At 41.1% G+C, this 18974-nt stretch overlaps 1 protein-coding gene across 1 annotated transcript in view; it reads left to right on the top strand.

Annotated features, from left to right (window-relative positions):
• TAOK1 (TAO kinase 1) overlaps nucleotides 1-18974 on the top strand; it is a 67867-nt gene that overhangs the window by 13592 nt on the left and 35301 nt on the right. Inside the window, exons 2-3 of the mRNA XM_030962950.1 lie at nucleotides 14335-14561; nucleotides 18456-18527. Of these exons, the coding sequence (XP_030818810.1) occupies nucleotides 14430-14561; nucleotides 18456-18527 (204 nt within the window). The 5' untranslated portion in view covers nucleotides 14335-14429. The remainder of the gene's footprint in view (nucleotides 1-14334; nucleotides 14562-18455; nucleotides 18528-18974) is intronic.

An 18974-nucleotide genomic window follows, 5' to 3' on the forward strand; every position in this document is an offset into this window, starting at 1 on the left:
TCTCATCCTTCATTAGATGGCAGGATTGTGTGGCTCTGAGCAGTGTGGCTTAGCTTGGACCAAATCACTGATTACCTTCAGATCAGCAGCTCCTGGAAACAGCCAGCACAACCCAGGACACAGCCTTCCAGCACACTCCCTGCCAGCAGGAATGCTTAAGGAGAAAAATAAGATTAATTTAATTGCCTTTTTGTTTGCAACACTACTCCTTTATATCTCCTGAAGATCAGTTCAGTCTTGGAAAAGTCACCCGTTGGAAGCTTCCTGCCTCACTTCCTGAAAAAGCTGAGGCCAAAGTCCTTGAAACAGGCAGGACAACCTTGTTTTCAGAAAGTCCAAGTGTGAGAGCTGGTTCCACCATATCTCAATTTAACCTTCTGTTTAAATGCACAGAAAATAGTTTTGTCCATTGACTGAAGCAGTCAAATTATTGTTCCCCTCAGTTAAAGGGTAGGAGTGGAAATGGTTACTAATTATTTCTTTTTCATTCATTTGCTTTTGTGAATGATTACTGAGAACAGCTGGATTAAGTGGCTTTATATGTGAGCACACAAAGAACCTGTGAAATATAGAGGTGTTTGGATTGGTGCTGTTGAAATAGACCAATTTCTGATTACAGTTTTCTGTCACATTTAGGATGGATGTGTTTCTACATAAGCTGAAATTGCCATTCCAGCCTCAAAATGCTGTAGCACTTGGTAGATACATACAAGTGGCTTAAGGTCTTTCCTCCTCTCTTCAGACCAGAAAAAGTACTGCATTTCTTACTTGAGACCTGAAGAGTTGGTGTACCAGAGGAAATTTTTTAAAAATAGTAAGAGTTAACCCAGGTAGAATGAATCTTGGGCATTAAACCTGCTTTGTGGGCCGTGTTTATGAATTGTTGTTCCAAGTATTTGCTTCAGATGCAGATGTTGACCGACCTCTTTCATCCCTTGTGTTCAGGACAATTAGTAATACTGCCAAACCAGAAAAGATACAGATCATTTTTAAAAAGCAGGTTCTTGGAGAAAAGGTGTTGTCATTTACCTTCTGTGTGTGCAGAATGATGTATCAACTCAGCCTTTTTCTCTAGTGGAGAGGCAGCCATGCACAAGGATATCTAAGTCTCTAAGTGCATGGTTTGATGGACTTTTTAGGAAACTTGTAAGGAGAGATGTGCTGAATGTTCTGGGTGTGTTCCACTGCAGTGGATTCAGCTCCTGACTCCACAGTGCTTGCAGGTGCTGGTGTTGAGGGAAAACACAGCTCTTAAACATTCTATATATGTCTTCCTCCTAGCAATATATTTTATGTGTATAAAATAATGCTATAGGCAGGTAAAGTATAAAGGTTAATTTGTTTATGTTAAATTCCATCAAGATGGAGACTCTGTACTTGCCAAGCACTTCCTGAAATGGGGGTGTATTCCCCAGTGGGACCCATCTTTGCAGTGCAGTGGCAATAAGAGGGTGAAGCAGCACTGAGTGTTGCTGAAGCATTTTGCAGCTCCTGGTGCTGGAGCAGGCAGTTATCCCTGCAGAGCAGCAGAAGATGCTCCAGCCCTGGACTGAGAGAGATCAGAAGGGCTTTTTCCTGCAAGAGAGGCTCCTCTTGTTTCCAGTTCCTAGACTGTCAGGAATCTGTCCTGTGTTCAGTGAATCATTCCTGGAGAGCACTCAGGCAGTGTGGAGGAGGAAAATGCCTGGTGTGAATGCAGGAGGTATAAAAGTCAGATGAGAGGGGAGAGATAAGAATATGTCAGGACAGAGTGCAGTGAAACTGGGACTGCAGAGGGGTCAGAGAAAGGAGCTGGAGCTGATGGAGAACTGGAGCTGGAGGTTTGCAGGAGAGGTGACTTGGGAGCCTGGGAGATGGGGAGGGAGGCAGCAAAAGAAGATGGGTTGGCAAGGGAGATGGCAGTCTGAATTCTGACACTTTCTAATTTTGGAATGCTTGCCTTTGTAACCTTAATAATTTTGTTCTAATACACCAGATACAAAAATTGCATTATATGTTCTGAGGAATTTGGTTACTATGGTAATGGGTATATAAGTACATAAGAGATGAGATGTCAGCAATCAGAACAGCTGTAATGTAGCACACAAACCTGTGACTACCAGAATTTGGGAAGCAGGGCCCTTACAAACTTCTCCTGCTTCAGTCTCATTTCTCACTGCCAGGATGTGTGTTCCTGTGTGAAAGGGACATCAGAGTTTCTACAACAAATCTTCTGGGGTTTTTACAATTATTATATATAAAGATACGAAATAGAAAAATATGGTTTATCACTTAGAAATGGAAAGATGCAAAAGACTTGAATATATCCCTTGATACCATGGTGATTTTTAAACATTAGTGCTATATATCTAGGAAATAAGCAGATGTGGGAAATGATGGTGGAGGATTAAAAAAAAAAAACTTCATTTGGGACAGATTTGAGGAAGGGCTGTTAGGATGGTCTGGGAAGTCAGTTCTCTCTCCTGTGTCATGAAGGGGGACAAAACTGGCTTTTTTCAGCTAACAGGCTTAAGGGGACAGTTGTGTCTCTTCTTGTGGTTGTCCCTCATATTGAAAAGGGAGGGAAACTCTAAACACTAATGCTGGTGTGGGAAAAAGAGTAAGGCAGTATAAACTTACAGTAATAAATCTGTAAATCAGTCTTAATCTGTTCTTAATCTTAAATTGGTTCCTAATCAAAATAGGAGTGGGGTTCTGGAACGGCCTTGTAATCAGAGTAGTGGTTTTGAGAAGTTCTCAGGAGTTGGTTATTATTCGATGATTGGATTCTATTATAAAGTTGCTTAAAATAGCAGGAGCAGGACTTAATTGGACCTTCAGTCCTGTGATCTTAACAATTCAATTGAGACATACTCTGTATATCTGAACCACAAATTGTTTTGTGTATTAGTTAAAATGAGCATTTTCCCCATGAAAGCAGATAAAACTCATCAAATTAAAAGGTTATGCTTGTTATCTTGATACACACTGAGAACTATTTTTTGTTTAAAGTGGAAAGCATAAAGGGAAGGGATTCAGACCTTGCAGAAACTGGTAGCATTTCTTCTAGTAGGTAGAATAGTAAAAAAAGGGGATTTTTAAAAGTTTGTTTTTGTTTGGTTTTGGTTGTTTGCCTCTTCCTATTGTTGTATGCTGTGTAGGAAATGGTTCTGCTTAGTCATGTGAAGACTGGAAAAAATATAACCTGTGCTGGAGTAAAGCAAATTGCCATGACTTTGGGGAATTCCAGCAGGAAAGGAGGTGCTCACGGGCTCTAGAAACGTGTGACATAATTGCTCATTAAAGCTATCCCATTTATGGGTACAGATAATCTGGTAGCACAGATTTAACAGCTATAAAAGGCTTTAAACTCTTTTGAAGCTGAAATATGTTTGAACCCCTTTTTGAATGAGCTTTAGGTTACAAACACAGGTGAGCAGCTATAAATCCTTGCTGCACTGGCAGTGTCTGTGTGCTGCAATGGGTTGGTCACTCCTAAAGAACAGAATAATCTTTCACTGGTCATCTGTTCTGACAGGGCTTCTCTGCCTGTGCCCAGTGCTGAAGGGCCATCACACACATGCACCTTCCCAGAACCTCTCCTTATTTCCCTGCAGCCTTTCAATAAACCTTTTTACTATTTATGGTAGTAATCCTGTATTTTATAAAATCCCATGTTAGAAGAATTTGACCTTTTTCATAGCAAGGTGTGTTTCGATGGTGCTTGTTTGACTCTAGAAGAATAGCAGCATAAAAATTGTCATCCGGGTTCTGATACCTCGCCTGTCTGGTCCTATCTGCTGTCCCTGCCAGTGGTGACAGCCTGGGTGCTTTGGAAGCAGTGCCAGGAGCATCCAGGAATACCTTACCTGACCTGGCTGAGGATGTTCTTACTCATGTAAATGTTTAAAAAGCAGTTTCTGGTTTATAAAGCAGTGTTTCTGTCTCTTGGGTTCAATGCCTCACAGTCATTTCTGCAGGTTAATATTGCTGTTCATACCTTGATTGGTTGAATTCCTTTGCTGTGTTATAAACATGTTGCTCTTACAGTTTATGGCTTCTCCCTTTGTTTTTGAAGTCTGAGCACTTATCATGCTTATTTATGATTTTTAACTACTCTTACACCTTTTCTGCTCAAGTTTAGTCTTTTGAGGCATTTACAGCTTCCCATTTCTGAGGCTTTTTTTATTGTACTTCCATTTTACTGCTATATGTGAATGAAGAATAATCTCCAGCCGTGGCAGAGACTTCTTCAAGTACTGTCAGAAATTCTGTATTATTTTTCTGATTGATTCTTCATCTTGTTTTTTAAATAAACCCAGTCTGACATTGTCTTTGGCACAATTGTGCAATAATTCTGCTGAGTTTTCTGCAGCAGCCTCAGCTCCTGCATTATGTTTAGTTTAAGAGTAGATGTTTACTTTATGGTTTTTTACTTTTTTGACCTTTTATCTCCCGTTTTGTTGCTCATTCATACTCTTTTTAAGGTTCTTGTGTACTTTTTGATGCTGCCAGCTGCCCTAAATAAAACATGTCATGTACCTTTCCCTCCCATCCAGATCTTAAGTGCAGATATTATGCTGGATTCACATATTATCTGTGATCACACTGGTTGCAATACCATTTTCTCTTGTTCAAACTGTAATGTAATTATTATCTGACCTCTTGCTTTTTTTAGTTTTGTATCAGTTCAGAGGTGATGATTCTGTTCTCCACCTATGACTAATTCTCACAGTAATTTTGTGTACTTTTTCCACTTCTTTTTGAATATTCTTTTGAGTTGTTCTGTTCTTTTAATGACATATAGTCTAGTGCATAAATGGTTCGTTTTCTGCTTCTTAGTGCAGCACAGTCACCAAGTGATTAGCATGTTGCTCCCACTAATTGATAGTTCAGTTAATTCTTCTGTTCAGTTTGGCTGCAGCCGTTGTTGGGAGCTTCTGGAGCAGCAGCAGCTGCTGGAAGGGGACAGCAGCTGTGACAAAAGCTGAACGTCACTCTGGAGCTACGTCAGACTTTAGGGCAGCTGCTTACTCGTCCCCATAGGTCAATAATGTTTAATTTAAGTGTTTATGGAAGGACCAGCTGTCTTGGTCTGTGCCAGCGCCTTGCCTTATATCCAGTTATCTTCTTTGTGCAGGATATTTACTTTCTCTCCTGTTCCCTTGTTCTCCTGTGTGGCTTTTTGTCAGGCTGGGTGACCACCCGAGGCTTCTCGCTGTTGGTTTGTAAGATTGTTCCTACAGAATCTCACAGAGCTCTCCTGGATTTTTCTATTTGTGTTTGGCTTTATTCTCTGCCTTGGGTTCTTCCTACTGGCATCAGTTTTGCCAGGTTTATACTTGCTCAAATAAGAATCTGACCTGTGGACTGGAGGGTTGGACACAGCTTCTTGCAGGAGTGGGAGTGTTCTTCTGCACTCCAGGGAATTCATTTGCAAGCACAATTTAAACATTTTTTCTTTTTTTAACTGATTGACCAGAAAGACTTTGAATTGCTTTCTTTCAGGCCTCTTTTCAAAAACTATGGTGATACTGCCACTTTTTAATTACTTCTTTTCTCAAGGGTAATTATCTATGTTGTGAGCTTTAGAAGCTTATTTCTGAGTTATTTATGCTGAATCCAAAATAGCTAATTTGCTTACGTTTACTCTATTTATTGTTCTGGGACAGAATTGCTTGGGGGTCAAGGAAAGGTTTCTTTAAACTCAAGTCCCATTAGGATATCTGACTAATTTTTTTTATGGGCAGCTGGAGTTTCCCAGTATTTTTGCCTCTAGACTTAATTGACTCTCATCAACTGGCCTCTTGCGAACCTCTTCCTGGCCAGTGTGCTGCCAGCACAGCATCTCCCACACTGGGTCCCTTGTAAAATGTGCTCCTTGGTTGGAGGGACGTGGCCATGGAGAGCTGGCTGTAGGTGATGCACTCACAGAATGTTTATTAATGTGATGCTTTACATTAATAAAGGAGAAGAGTTGGCAACGACTGTGAACTTACTGAATTGCGAAAGAAGGGCGACAGAAGATTTCATTTTTTCCAGTTGCCTTCCTCATAGCTTTGCTAGCCTAAGGAATCACTAAATTTAGAGCTGACCTTCTTAATAAATGTACCAGAACTATCACAAGCAAAGACATCCAGGAGATGTTAGTGTTGAACATGTCAAGGAATGGTGAGCACTTTTTGAACTTTCCTAGCATTGGTCTTTGAGAAATGAATGTTGGCTATTTTTCAGCAGTTTTGTGGGCCTAATTTTTGATCTTGTGGGATATTCTGCTTTAAATAGTGGGGGGGGGAAAGGAAGATATTTTTAGCATTAATTTTTCTCAACTGCATCAGTATTGTCTTTTGTATATGTTGTTTAAGTGGTAGGGTCAGTGGTAGATTTGGTGTGAGTGACATTGTAAAAATTGCCAGTTAACAAAACTTGTATTTTCAGGAGTACATATAATGTTAGGAATGTTTGTGTTTGCTTGTAACTGACATATGAAAGCTGTCAAAAGAGATTTAGTTTGTTCAGAGTATCTTGTCTTTAATACAAGAAAACGCCTTATCTTTTAAATTCTTAGAAAACTTGAAAGATTGTGGAAATAATTAAAAACAAATATTTACACCCAACCCAGAAACACAGATCCTGGGCTTGTCAGAGAAGGTTTGGGAAATACAACTTTCTGACCCTTTTGTTAGTGACATTCCTGGAAAGTAAACACCCAAGCAGAACAGCTCAGCTGGATCAGAAAGTGTGCTGGGGTAAGTAATTCAAGGAGTTGATGATGGACATTTTAGTGTCAGAATCTTGAGAGGAAATCAAAGTAAGGCACAGAGTCTACAAGTACACGTATGAGAGAAATGCAAGCAGTGCTCGAACATAAAAGGGTCTTCCTGAGGCTATTCTGTGAAAAAGTATAATGAAAGAAAAAAACAGAGGTAGAAAAGCAGAGAGGGAAAGAAAAAAAAACTGCAAAGAGGTTTTTTCAGGGTAGAACCATTCCTCAAAAATCTTTTAAAAATAAATTGAAAAGGAAATCTTACAGGAATGGTAGGCTTGTTCCTTGTCAGATGAAGAAAGGAGGACTGAGTGGGGAAGAAAAGCCTGTTTGAACATAGATGCTCACACAGACAAAAAATTGCAAGAATTCACTGTAATATCCAGGTGCAGATTCATCTTATCCTTCTAATCTATTCCTTCTAGAAATACCTAGGTGAGGGAATGTGAAAGATAAAGGGGACAGCATTTCATGCCTGTTCTTTGCTGAACTCCTATGGAGAAGGTTCTCTGTTCCTGTGCAGGAAGCGGAACTTTGTTACAGAGGTGTACATGGAGTTAGAGACCATGTGAAGTGCCCTTGCTGCTCTAAGGCAAGTGATGGAAGTGTCTGAGATCTCACCTGCTTCAGGCTTTGGCAGCAGAAGGGTCTCCTCACCTGGACATGAAATTATTCTGTCTTTCCCCTTCCCCTGGAGACTGGCAGAAAGCAAAGGAGAATCACATGTACATGAGCTTGGAGTGAAAAGCAATGTGGAAAAGAATCTCAGTGGGGCTTCCCATGTTCTACAGGTACCTTCCACAATCCAGTTTGCTCATCCCATTCCAGGTGGTTTTGTTCTGCTTGTAGTTGGCATTATTTTAGGATGATCACTTTGGTGACAGCTTTTTGGATATTTTTCTGAGTATTTAACATTTTTCTAACAGTTTCGTGTAGCATGTCATTCATCTGCACTTCCCTTTTCCTTTGTGACTGACAGCCCTGGTGGATCCAGTGTGGAGAACAAGTGTACTGAAAAGAATGATTTTAAGATCATTAAGAGAAAGGCAAGTTCATTACTTTGTCAGCACTTTTTTTGTCTGAGCTGCAGCTCACGACTAAGTGGTAAAAGTAAGTTAGCAGGATCCCAAGGGAGATGTTCCTGAGTGCCCTTTGTCCCCTTTGCAGGGCATGGGAGAAATTAAATGCCCCTTGCTGCATCTCCAGCCTTTTCTTGTTTCATTTCTGGGGTTTTTTTTTGGTTTTGTTGTTTTTTTTTGGTTTTGGGTTGGTTTTTTTTTCTTAATTGCCACTCTAGGAAAAATTCCAAATTGCAGAACTAGGAGGAGAAAAAATAACATGTTGTTAGCTTGGTGGGAGAGGCTTAGCCAAGTGCACAAGGAGTTTGTGATACGGGGTTTTGCATGAGTCAAGGGACTACAATTCCTGTCTGTTCTGGGAGGTTTGAGGTGCTGATGGACCTTCCATTGTGACAGTCACTGGGACACATCTGTCTTGATGCCATCTGCTTGGGGTCACTGAGGGTGGACAGGAAGCTGATTTTGAGCTATTCAAGGAAACAGCCACCTTCTGCTGTGAGCAGAGTAACTCTTCTTCCATGTGTTCAGAGCATGTTGAGGCCCTTGAGAATTACTCTGCTTTTGTCAAAACAGGAAAAAAAGGGCTGACTGGGTGGAGCAGAGCCTGGGTTAAAGGAGGTTTGAAGAAATGCAAAGCAATAAAAACCAGTGTGTATAGTTTTGACAAGCTTGCTGGAAGGAGGAGCGTGGTGCAGTGATCAGGAATGTGCTTTCCCAGGATCCATGAAGGACCTGATGGACCCGAGTCCCTCTCTGTTTGCTGAGCTGTGCAGAAGGATGGGTACAATCTTGGATCTGACAGTGTCACACTGGCTGCAGGTTCCCTGAATTTCAGGGGAGCCACCAGAACTCCTTCTGTCTGTGCCCTTGTGGAAAGACCCCACCACTGGCTGGCACCTGGCTTTGGGAACAGTAAATAAAGTGATAGGACCTGTAGTGGGTAATTCCTGCCCTTTATCTTTCTGGTAAGGTAACTCCATGCATAGAATTAGTCAGGCTAAAATTTTAAAGGCTGATTTAAATGTAGATCATAAAATTAAGTCAAGGGTAAGAGGCATCATTCCTAAAGTCACATATATCAGCACTGCCTGATGGTTGCTCTTGTCTTCTGATGCTAGACCTTCATCATCTTTTCTGCTATGTTCCCATGAACTGTACAGCCCTTCCACTTCCCATTCCAGGTTAAATTCTTACTTTTCTTAGAGTGCTTTCATCTTTTTTATATTGCAAGCTTTTATTCTGATTTATAGAAATGGGGAGTGATTTGTCTGCTGCTTCCAAAAGAATTTGTGCTTTCAGGTCAAGTATTCAATGCTAGAGAGAAACTTTTAAAATTCATTATTTTAAGCATTCTTAAAATCTAATCATTCTTTAGGTATTCTTATCTAGCTCATACTTCAGGTGTAATTGCAAGTAAAAGAAAAAAAAATTGAAAGTCAGTTCTTTCAATAGTTTCAGTTTGTCATATTTAGGATAGTTGTGGAAATTTTCAGTGTCAGCTGGAAGCCATTCAGGAAATTTTTAATAGTGTGTTGAGAGGATAATTTAATCTCAGCTTCATACACTCCCTGGATCTGACCCATATGCAAGTAACAGAAAATCCCTTTTCCCATTTTTGATAGTTGTATGATGACACTCATTCCCCATCTTATTTGATGCTTGTGCATTAGATCATGCCAGAGAAAATTACACTAAGATTTAGCAACTGTTTGCACTACCAGCAGTGCAGATTGTTTAAAAAATCTAAATATCAGTTTCTAAATGATGGGTAGTTGTTTTTTAGTGGTGTGAGGGGTGTTTTTGTTGGTTGTTTTATTACTTTGAATAAGAAAATCTGCAAAGAACCAGTAGTTTTTTGTGTTGAATATTCACTTTTTAGTCTTTGCTGTTAGTGTGAGCTGTGAAGATCATAGGGGCTGTAACTGGTCTCCTGCTTGGTTTGTTTGTTTTTCAAGTGTCATATATATTCAATGAGGGAAAAACACACTGTAGCTATGTTTGACAGCAAAGAGAAGGTTTTATAGATGTTACTGTGCTAAGTGTATGGGATACCAGATGACTATAACATAAAACAAGATTTATGTCTCGAATTGTAAATAACTTTGTTTATAGTTGAGTAATAGAGGACAGCTTTCCTCTTGGCCTCCATAGCCATTGTGGAAGTCTGTGTGGCTCTGGTTCCCAGTGAAATGAGGAGACACAGGATGATGGATGCAGAAATCTGTTTATTGTTTCCATTTTGTGCTCACATGGTATTTGTTTAGCTCTGGTTCTCATATTCTTGCTGGATGTGTTAGTTCCTTGAAATGTCATTTGTAGGGACAAAGCATGCTGCTCTTCAGTGCTAATCATCTACAAGCAAGTGTGTGGTGTAATTTGGTTTCTGCAAACTTTTGAACTGTCTTAAGGAACTAAAAATGCTATACTGTATCTCATGGTTAGTGTAACCAAGTACCTTCTAGTCACTGTCACTCACTCGGTGTGAATGGGAACTTGAGAAATAATATGGACAGGTGATAATCTCAGTGTGTGATTCCCTTCTCTTCTGCAGGGAAGGCCAAGCACATTCTCTTAGTACTTTGGTGTATATTTCCTGAAAATGGTTATCTGTGACACTGACAGCTGTCAGTTTAGTGTAGTGTGGACAGATTTTAATTTCTCTGACGTCTCCTAGCATAAGACTGAAATATGCACTTTAATTATGGCAACTGACCATTTCGAGCTTTGCTTGTTCTACTCTGCAGCATCCCAGGGGATGTTAGTCACAGGGGTGGGTCTTAACTTCAGCTTGAGATGACATGGCAGGAGGCAGAAAACTCCAAAGACAACAGGTCTTATCCCGTCCTCATCTTCAGCTTTCTTGTGTCAGAGGTTCAAGGGGTGTGTGTGTACCTTTAATGTAGCCATAATTACAGGGGTGTAACATCTTATTGATTCATAGACTTTTGTGGATGTGTGCATGCGGTTTCTGCTTACTGATAGTTGTTCAGATGAAAGTAATTTGATAAAACGTTTTGGCCTGTAGTCAGTGTCATTTACACCAGTAATGGTAGCCACTAAGTATAGTGAGTTCAGACTACTATGTGGAAATAGAGCTGGGTCAGTCCTGTGCCTTGGTCATTGCCTGGTTTGCTTTGAATTTTCTCACATTCCTACTCCACCTTATTGGTTAAGAGTGAAGTCCTGGTAGTTGTGTTTATGCAGTGCAATATTCTCTTTTCATATGAGTGACACCTAGGAAAAAATGTGGGTTTATTTTTTCTAATTTTAGCGGCCTGCAAGGTGGCCTGTAGGTAGTCACACAAAGTCAGAGGGTGCCATATCCTGTTTGCAGTGCCTGTCCCTTGGCCAGAGCCAGGATCCAGCCACCTGATCTGATCTAAAGTGAGATGATCAGTCTCATCTACGGGGAACAATTGTATTTAACAGTATAGCTGCACCAGTCCAAAAACCCTGTAGTGAATAGACTGCACTGGTAGAAGAATGTAAAATACCCAAGTGCAACTTGACTGTACTTCAGAAAACCAGCTGCCTGCTGGTGTGTGATTTAATTTTCAGGGCAGTTTAGTTGTAGAGTTGATTTTTTTGTTTTAATCCTAAGTCTCACCTGTATTTTTAATACATTTAAAATAATGCAATGGCTGCTTTGTGTGCCACTTCTCCTGCTTTCCATTTCCCCACAGCATTCAGGTGTCATTACTGCAAGGCAGGAGGCAGAGCTCTGCTGCTGGCACTGCTGGGCTTTGGCAGGCAGTGCCTGTTGTCTGGGTAAAAAGAAGAGGGAATTTAATATTGTAGCATCCATAAAAATGGGAGCACTTCATTAAGGGAGACTGTGTAAAGATTCCTTATGGATGGAATTTACATTAATGCATTTTACTGCTCCATCTGAGGAGATCGAATGATAAGCACAGTGTCATGTACACGCTTGTGACTGTTCTGTTAAATAGATTTTAATACTTAATAGTTTTTTTTCTCATGCATTTCAAAGCAGCAATTATTTCCAAGGATAAAGATAATGAAATTTTTTTTGATGTTCTCAAGAATAAAGGGGAAAAAAGTGTATTTTAAGGTGTATCACGGTAGGTGAGGAGTTCTGCTCTGTCCCATCCCACGCCTGTGTGTGTTGTCAGTGGGCCTGGTAGGAGTTTCAGCTGCAGGAAGAAATGTTCCTGTTGATGACATTTCAGAGGCATGCTCAGAAAGGATGCCAGGAGCGAGTTTGGTGGCTGGTTTGGCGTGGGGGATCGCTGGGGAGGGGGAAAAGGCTGTAACCCATCTCAGCTGCGAGCGCGGGGTTTTCCCCTCGCGCTGGCTCTCACACGCACGCTCGCTCACGGGGACATGTGACTTTTGGCCATATTAGCAGGTTTATCCAAGCCTAGCCCCTCTGACTAACAGATGTAGGGAAAAGGGCATTCTGGGATTGCAGCAGTTGCTTTTGAACAACAATGTCCTTTTTGTAAGAATCTGATGCTTCTTAAAAGATGGAACATGACATCATTACCGTCGATCCAAGAAACATTCCTTCAATAATACTGAGTGTGCTCTGGTTATCAGCTCCCTTCCCCCAGCTCCTTTCGCTTGCTTTTCTGACATGCTTTTTGTCTATTGTTTTGTTGGGGGCTGTAAATGTGAAACAGTTGTCTTTCAGTGTTACGTGCTTGCTAGAGCTGGAATCAAGTGGAATACTGTTGATATATGAAAAAGAAGGAAAAATAACAAAACCCCCACTTTTTCTCCAGCTTTCATAAATGTAGTGTGCTTCAGGTATGGGCTGAGCTAGAGCTAATTATTTCCCTTCCCACACGGTATTAGTTATGGTGTTATGCAAGGGAAGGTGGGGATATCACAGTCCCGATCCTGTGCATCCCACTCGGCCTCCCTGGCAGCTGTGTGCAGATGCTGGTTGTTCCAAGGCTCCTGCAGTGATCCTGCATCATAGGAAATGTGTGAGTGCTCAGCAGTGCAGTGTGGCAGAGTTGTGAGCAGCTGCATATTTTCTGTGTGTGTGTATCTGTTCCTCTGCTTGGTCCACCACTGGGATTTCAGTGTCAGCTTCTCCTTCTCCCCTGAGAGCAGGCTATCACGGAAATGCATTCTGGGTTGCATTATAAAACTCTTTGAATGCTGACTGCTTGAAGGAAAATGCTGGATTTTGCTTCCCTTCTGTGCTTTCTCTCTCCCATGCATGTCTTCCTCAGAAAAACTGGAGATTCCTGTGGAGTTTACAGCCAGGTACATCTCGGCTGTGTTTCACAGCCAGGCTCTGCAGCAGTGCTGGGAGGTCTCTAGCAAGGAGCAGGCTATGGGACTTGCACATGCTGCAGCTCTCCAGAAAAGAGAACCACTGAGCACAAACATGCAGGAATATGTCTTTTTCCATCCTTGCAGGAATTGCTCTGCAGGGACTGGAAGACAAATGATTCATTGATGGTCTAGAGGCTTGGAAAAAGGTGGAGTTGATAGTGTCCAGAAGGGGACGAGAAATGGACAGGGCCTTCTGATGTGTTGTTTAAACTCAGGCTTGTTGTGTTTCACATCTTCATAATGGAAATAAACCCCCAACTTTTTACAGAAACAAATTTGAGATACAAAATAGAAATTAAAAAAGCACAAGTCTTGGCCAGACAGATTTTTTTGGAAAGAAGAGAGATGTGTGATTAACTGTTTGCCAGTGACAGAATTGTTTTTATTAGTGATAATTTACAGGGATTTGATAGGAAATCCTAAGACCTCCCTTTAAGAGGAATAGAAAAAGGCTTTTTATTTATAGTGGTTTTTTGGCATCACCTGTTGTAAAGATACAGTAAGATTTTAGCACAACTTAACAGTATACTTTTATTTTGGATAGATTCCAAGACACAAAGCTTGTAGTAAATGAAAGTGAATTCATGGTGCAGACAGAAAGAATTTTATACATTCCCAGTTGTGTCTGAAGTTGCAAGTTCCTCTGAAGAAAGTGTTTGCCAATGGCCTATTGTCCATTGTCTCATATGCCAGTCACAATTTTCAATGTGTATTTGCCTCTGCTGAAGCAGAGCAGAAGGAGGAGCAGCGGGTGTGGAATCGGGTATCTCCTGTTCTGGATGCTGTTTCTCTGAAGAAAGGGCTTGCAAGTAAACCTCTGAAGAACAGGCACTTTGTGATAGACATCACAAAATCCAAACAATATTTTAGGACACAGTGGGTGTAGCTCTTCAGAGGGAGGGTGTCACAGTAACGTGGACTCACTGGTGATGAACTGGCTGTCGCTGTAGGTCAGAGATTCTCTAGCTGCTCTGCAGGTGATTGAGCAGATGCTGGAGCGTGGAATGCGCCTCATTTTGTGTTTTGATTTTGGTTTCTGTCCTAGATGAAGTGCTTGACTGGTGTCACAGTGGGGCTGTGACATTATCCCAGCACCAGGGCTGCCTGCTCTGGAAGAAGTGGAAGCTGCTTTGCTGTGGCTTGTTTCGGGCTCTTTGAGCAGAGGATAAGCAGTGAAGGATTGCAATCTTTTTCTTGCAGTAATCCATGCTGAAGAGGCTCCATTCATACAGATGAGCCAAGGGTTGAAGCAGCACTTTAAACCCAGATAGTCGGTCGGCTGACTGCCCAGCAGGATGCCATCAACCAGCCGAGCGGGCAGCCTGAAGGACCCCGAAATTGCAGAGCTCTTCTTCAAAGAAGATCCAGAAAAGCTCTTCACAGATCTCCGAGAGATTGGCCATGGAAGCTTCGGAGCAGTTTATTTTGTAAGTAGCACCATGACTTGTGAATTTTAGCTGTATTTCTTTTTAAACTGTGGGTGTAGACTTTTTTGAGCATAATGAGGAAAAGAAACTAACTACTATGACTTTCTTGTGTGGTGTTTGGGGCAGAGGTGTTATCTTGTGTGTCTGTATGGTCTCAATCCTTTCACAAACTTGCAGTCTCTGCGAGATGTTTGCATACAACAAAAAAACCCTGGAAACTTTGTCCTTGCCCTTTAGGTGCATCATTATGTTGTAAGCAGGGATTTATGTGCAAATTAAAACGTGGACTTCTGCTCCATCAATTCTAACTGGCAGCGCACTTCTCTTGGTCTGATCATCTCCTTATCACCTCTTGCTCCTTGAGTGAAATTGAGTTCTTTTCCCCTTTGTGCATACCCCCAGGCTCCCTTAAAGCCATTCTTTATGTTTGACACCGGAGTTTGGGTGCTTTTGTTGTCATTTGTCCTGTCACATCCATTCCTACTGCAGGCAAGAGTCCCGGTATCCATCTGCATAGTACTTACCTGACATGAACGGGATCCTCATGGCAACCTCAGTGCAGCTTGCTGTGTGCCAACCAAATATTGTGGGGCCTTCATTAAAAAACGCTTTCCTCAGAAAACCTTTTCACGTTTATAATTATAGGAGGTGTGGCCAAACCTGCCAATTTTCCTTCAGAAAGCCATTTGTGTCACTATTTTATGAGATGCCTATTCAGTGTTAATAATTGCAGCAGACCATGTTGGGAACCTTCCAGCACAAATTTAATGCAGCACAGATGAACTAATTAGGAAAAGCTTCTTAATTTTGTTCCCTGCTTAAAACTATGAGCCACCACTGTCTGGGAACAGATCTGGGGGAGGAAGTGTTTTTTAACGAAACAATATTCACCTGTGGCCTTAAATTCACCTCACTTTGGTTAAAGAGTGAATATCAAGGGAGGGAACTGACAAATCTGTCTTCCTGCTATGTGGAAATATTATTGAAGAAATATTGTGGAAGTTTTTTTGGAACACTGTATCTTTCAGAGGCATGCATGGACCACACAGATATGGAAACCCATAATGCAGCTGCAGATAGGCTGTGAGCTGGAAGCAAACAGCATTCCCAAACACCAGCAGGAGGCTGCCATGAGGTTTTTGTAGCCTGCCTGAACTTTGTCCTTGTGGTAAGGGCTGATGGCCCATTACCAGCTCCATCTCCAAAGCAATTGCAACTCGGAGGCCATTAATTTCTAGCCATTCTTTCTCTTTCTCCCTCACCATTTTAAATCACCAGTTCATTATAGATCGGTATTTACTCACTATAGAGTGCAATTACTTGCTGGCATTTGGATTGTGCTTTTTTGTCAGAAAGTACCTCCGATTTGGCACTTGCATAAAGAAGACGAGTCTAAGCAGTGCATCACACAACCCCAGCCCATGTAGGGGCTTCATTTTTGTCAAGAGAAGGTTTCTGATTGCTGTTTCTGTTTTAGGAAGTTTAAACCTGTAAGTTTTGTGTTGTGTCTTTTTAATTACTAATGGTTCTGAGATGTTGAATCTGAAACTGTTCCATGCACTGTGCCCCGTCCTTCAAACAGAAGCCCAAAAGATCAAAGAGTCAACATGGAGAGGGAAATTTAATGTGAATTAAATAAGCACGAAGAACTAAAACATAGGAGATCCTGTCTCTTGGGTATACTTTATTCCTCTGTAAAGCTAGAAATAAAACTTAAGGTTTTTGACAAAATTTTGATTCTGCTACTGCAAACAATTAAACTTTCTCTAATTAACATAATATTGGATTATAGTTAATAACTGCTCTAAATGATATTACTGAAGCCAGTGACATACTCCACTTTTTCTTTGTGCATACTTTGCCTGTATCAATGCTGAAGCTGCTCTGGTCACCAGATGTTGATCCTTTGTGTGGAGTTTTTGGAAGAAAGCAGGATATATGTGCATACATGTCTACCATGAAACAAGCCTTGCTCATTTGGGTGGTTAAAGGGAGCTGGTCTTGCACATCCTCCTGGCTTTTGTCTAGGAATTGTTTTTCAATTATCCAAGATCACAGGGAAACTAAAAAAAGCAAATGCAACTCTGTGATTTTAATATTTCTGGGGTGTCAGCCAGGACAGTTCTCTCTCTCTAGGACTGTAGGTGTTCAGCGACCTCTGTCAGGTGTTGTTTGCTTGGGTTTTCTGATGCAAAGCATCCTCTCTCCAGGCAGCTTTCATGGCATACAGCCTGCACCAAAAAATGTGCTTGATAAATAGTTGTGCCCATCTTCCTTCCCTTTTAGCAGTGCTTCAACCTATGGGTGATATATGTTGATCTTACCCCTTTCTCTTTGTTTCTGTTGCATCCTTCATAGCAGAAAGTTCCTTTTTTTTTTTTTCGTTTATAATTGATATGAATTTTGTTGGTTCACCTCATGGTTTTAGTTTCTTAGAAACTGCAAGTCTGGCACCTCTGAATCATTTTTGGTATTATCCTTACCCTACTCCCTGCTCTGCAGTGTAATAATAGCTTTTGCTTGACACAGGAAACCTACTACACTGGAACACTGCAGATGGAGCAGAAGAATAACCCACTCTCTTTTGTTAGAGCTGGGTTCCTTCTGCTTTACTGTAGTATTTTGCTTCCCTGCTTTATTGGCAGTTTTTCACACAGTTGAATGTTTCAGAGGTTGTGTTTAGTCAGTAAAGATCTAACAGGCAGAATTTTATTCTTTTTTGTCTCAAACAACAAAAATAATCACACCCCACCCAACTCTTCAAGTGCTATCAGTGAGAGGATCCTCTGAAACAGAAAGAAAAGTAAAAATAGTATTGGTTCAAGCTTATCATAGCCAGTTGAAATAAAGACTGGCAGGGAATTCTGGGAGTCTCTTTAATGAACAGCAGAATTAAAACATGACTGAAAAACCTTTTTACAAAAGGCACAGCCCTAGTACTTCATTAATCCATGTTCTGGTAGGTTGTGCTTGATAGTACAAATATATTAAAAATCAACATTTTCATCAGTCGTCTGTGAATGCTGTGGTGCACATTATTCTGATTTATATCATTTGGCTTCATGTCCAAGTTGATTATCATTATCAGAGAGACTCAGAGGTCTTTCCTTCACCACCCTCCTGTGCTGCTGAAATCTCTAGCAGAGGAAATCTGGGGTCTTATTTGGAGCCATCCTTCCTGCAAGGTGCTGCCTCTTCTCCTGCTCTGGGGAATGAGCCCTTGCTTTGGTGCTGAATTAAACAAAGCTTCTTGTTTAGTCCTTGCCTTGCATTGTTGCTGTCTGAAGTCAGGAAGTTTGCCTTTGAAGTGTGAAAAACTATGTACATTTATGGTGCAGTGTAAATAACAATACTATGAAACTGAGAAGCCTCATCTGAAGATGGGTCACTTGGATTGCTGCCGTGTCTCTCTGTATCATCTGCCTTCCTTTAAGACACAAAAGCTAATTTTTGGGAGCACTGGGGAGAAACCTGCTCTAGACACTGGTGGCTATCTCCAGTGCATCATATGGCATCTTTCCATGTGGATTGAATGGAACTGGGTGGCTGAGCTTTGCTTCTGTTTCATGTGGAATGGACCTGGGCAGGGAGAGAAGTTGATTTAGGGAAAATCCCTTCTACTTGAATCAGAGCTGATTTTTAGTTTAAGTCAATGATTGACTCCTGCAGAGACTTGGTAGATGCTGAGCATGGAGAATGTCGCACCTTGTCTCCCTTTCACTTTGGAAAGAAATTTCTAATTCTTGCAGCAGTCACACCTCTTGGAAGATATTTTATTTTAATGCTCTGCAAAAATTAACTAAGACTAGAGATTATTTGATGATTGTGTGTGGTTTGCATCTTATGGAAAGCTGGGGCCTGGAGCAACTGATGGATTGTGTTTTCCTGTTACAGGCACGTGATGTGCGCACCAATGAAGTGGTGGCCATCAAGAAAATGTCATATAGTGGGAAGCAGTCCAATGAGGTATGTAGAACATATTGTATATCAAACCTGGATCATTGCAAATAATTACTGTATTGGGATGATTTTAGTTTGCTTGGGTTCCTGCAGGAGAAATATTTTCTATAACTGTAAAGGCGAATAAGAGTACTGTGTAAATAAATCAATTTACTGTTCAGTGTATTTCTGTATAGTCTGCTCCTGAAAAAAGAGAGGTGGAACTCTCTTCTTTCAGATGCAGAGGGCTCTTTTTGGGACCACAGAAATGTGTAGACAGGGGAAAAAAATTATATTATGAGTTTGTATGTTGGTGTCTTACTGCCCTTAAATGTTCCATTTTAAATACCTTTCCAAAAAACCAGGACAAAGGAATGGTAGAAATGGATGCAGTAGTGAGAGGGAGTCTTGCTTGTACCAAGTAGTGAGGCAGAGTGCATCCCTCCCTGAATGACTGTGCTCATGAGCAGCTGA

This window comes from Camarhynchus parvulus, chromosome 19, assembly GCF_901933205.1.
Source record: "Camarhynchus parvulus chromosome 19, STF_HiC, whole genome shotgun sequence".
Lineage (NCBI taxonomy): Eukaryota > Metazoa > Chordata > Aves > Passeriformes > Thraupidae > Camarhynchus > Camarhynchus parvulus.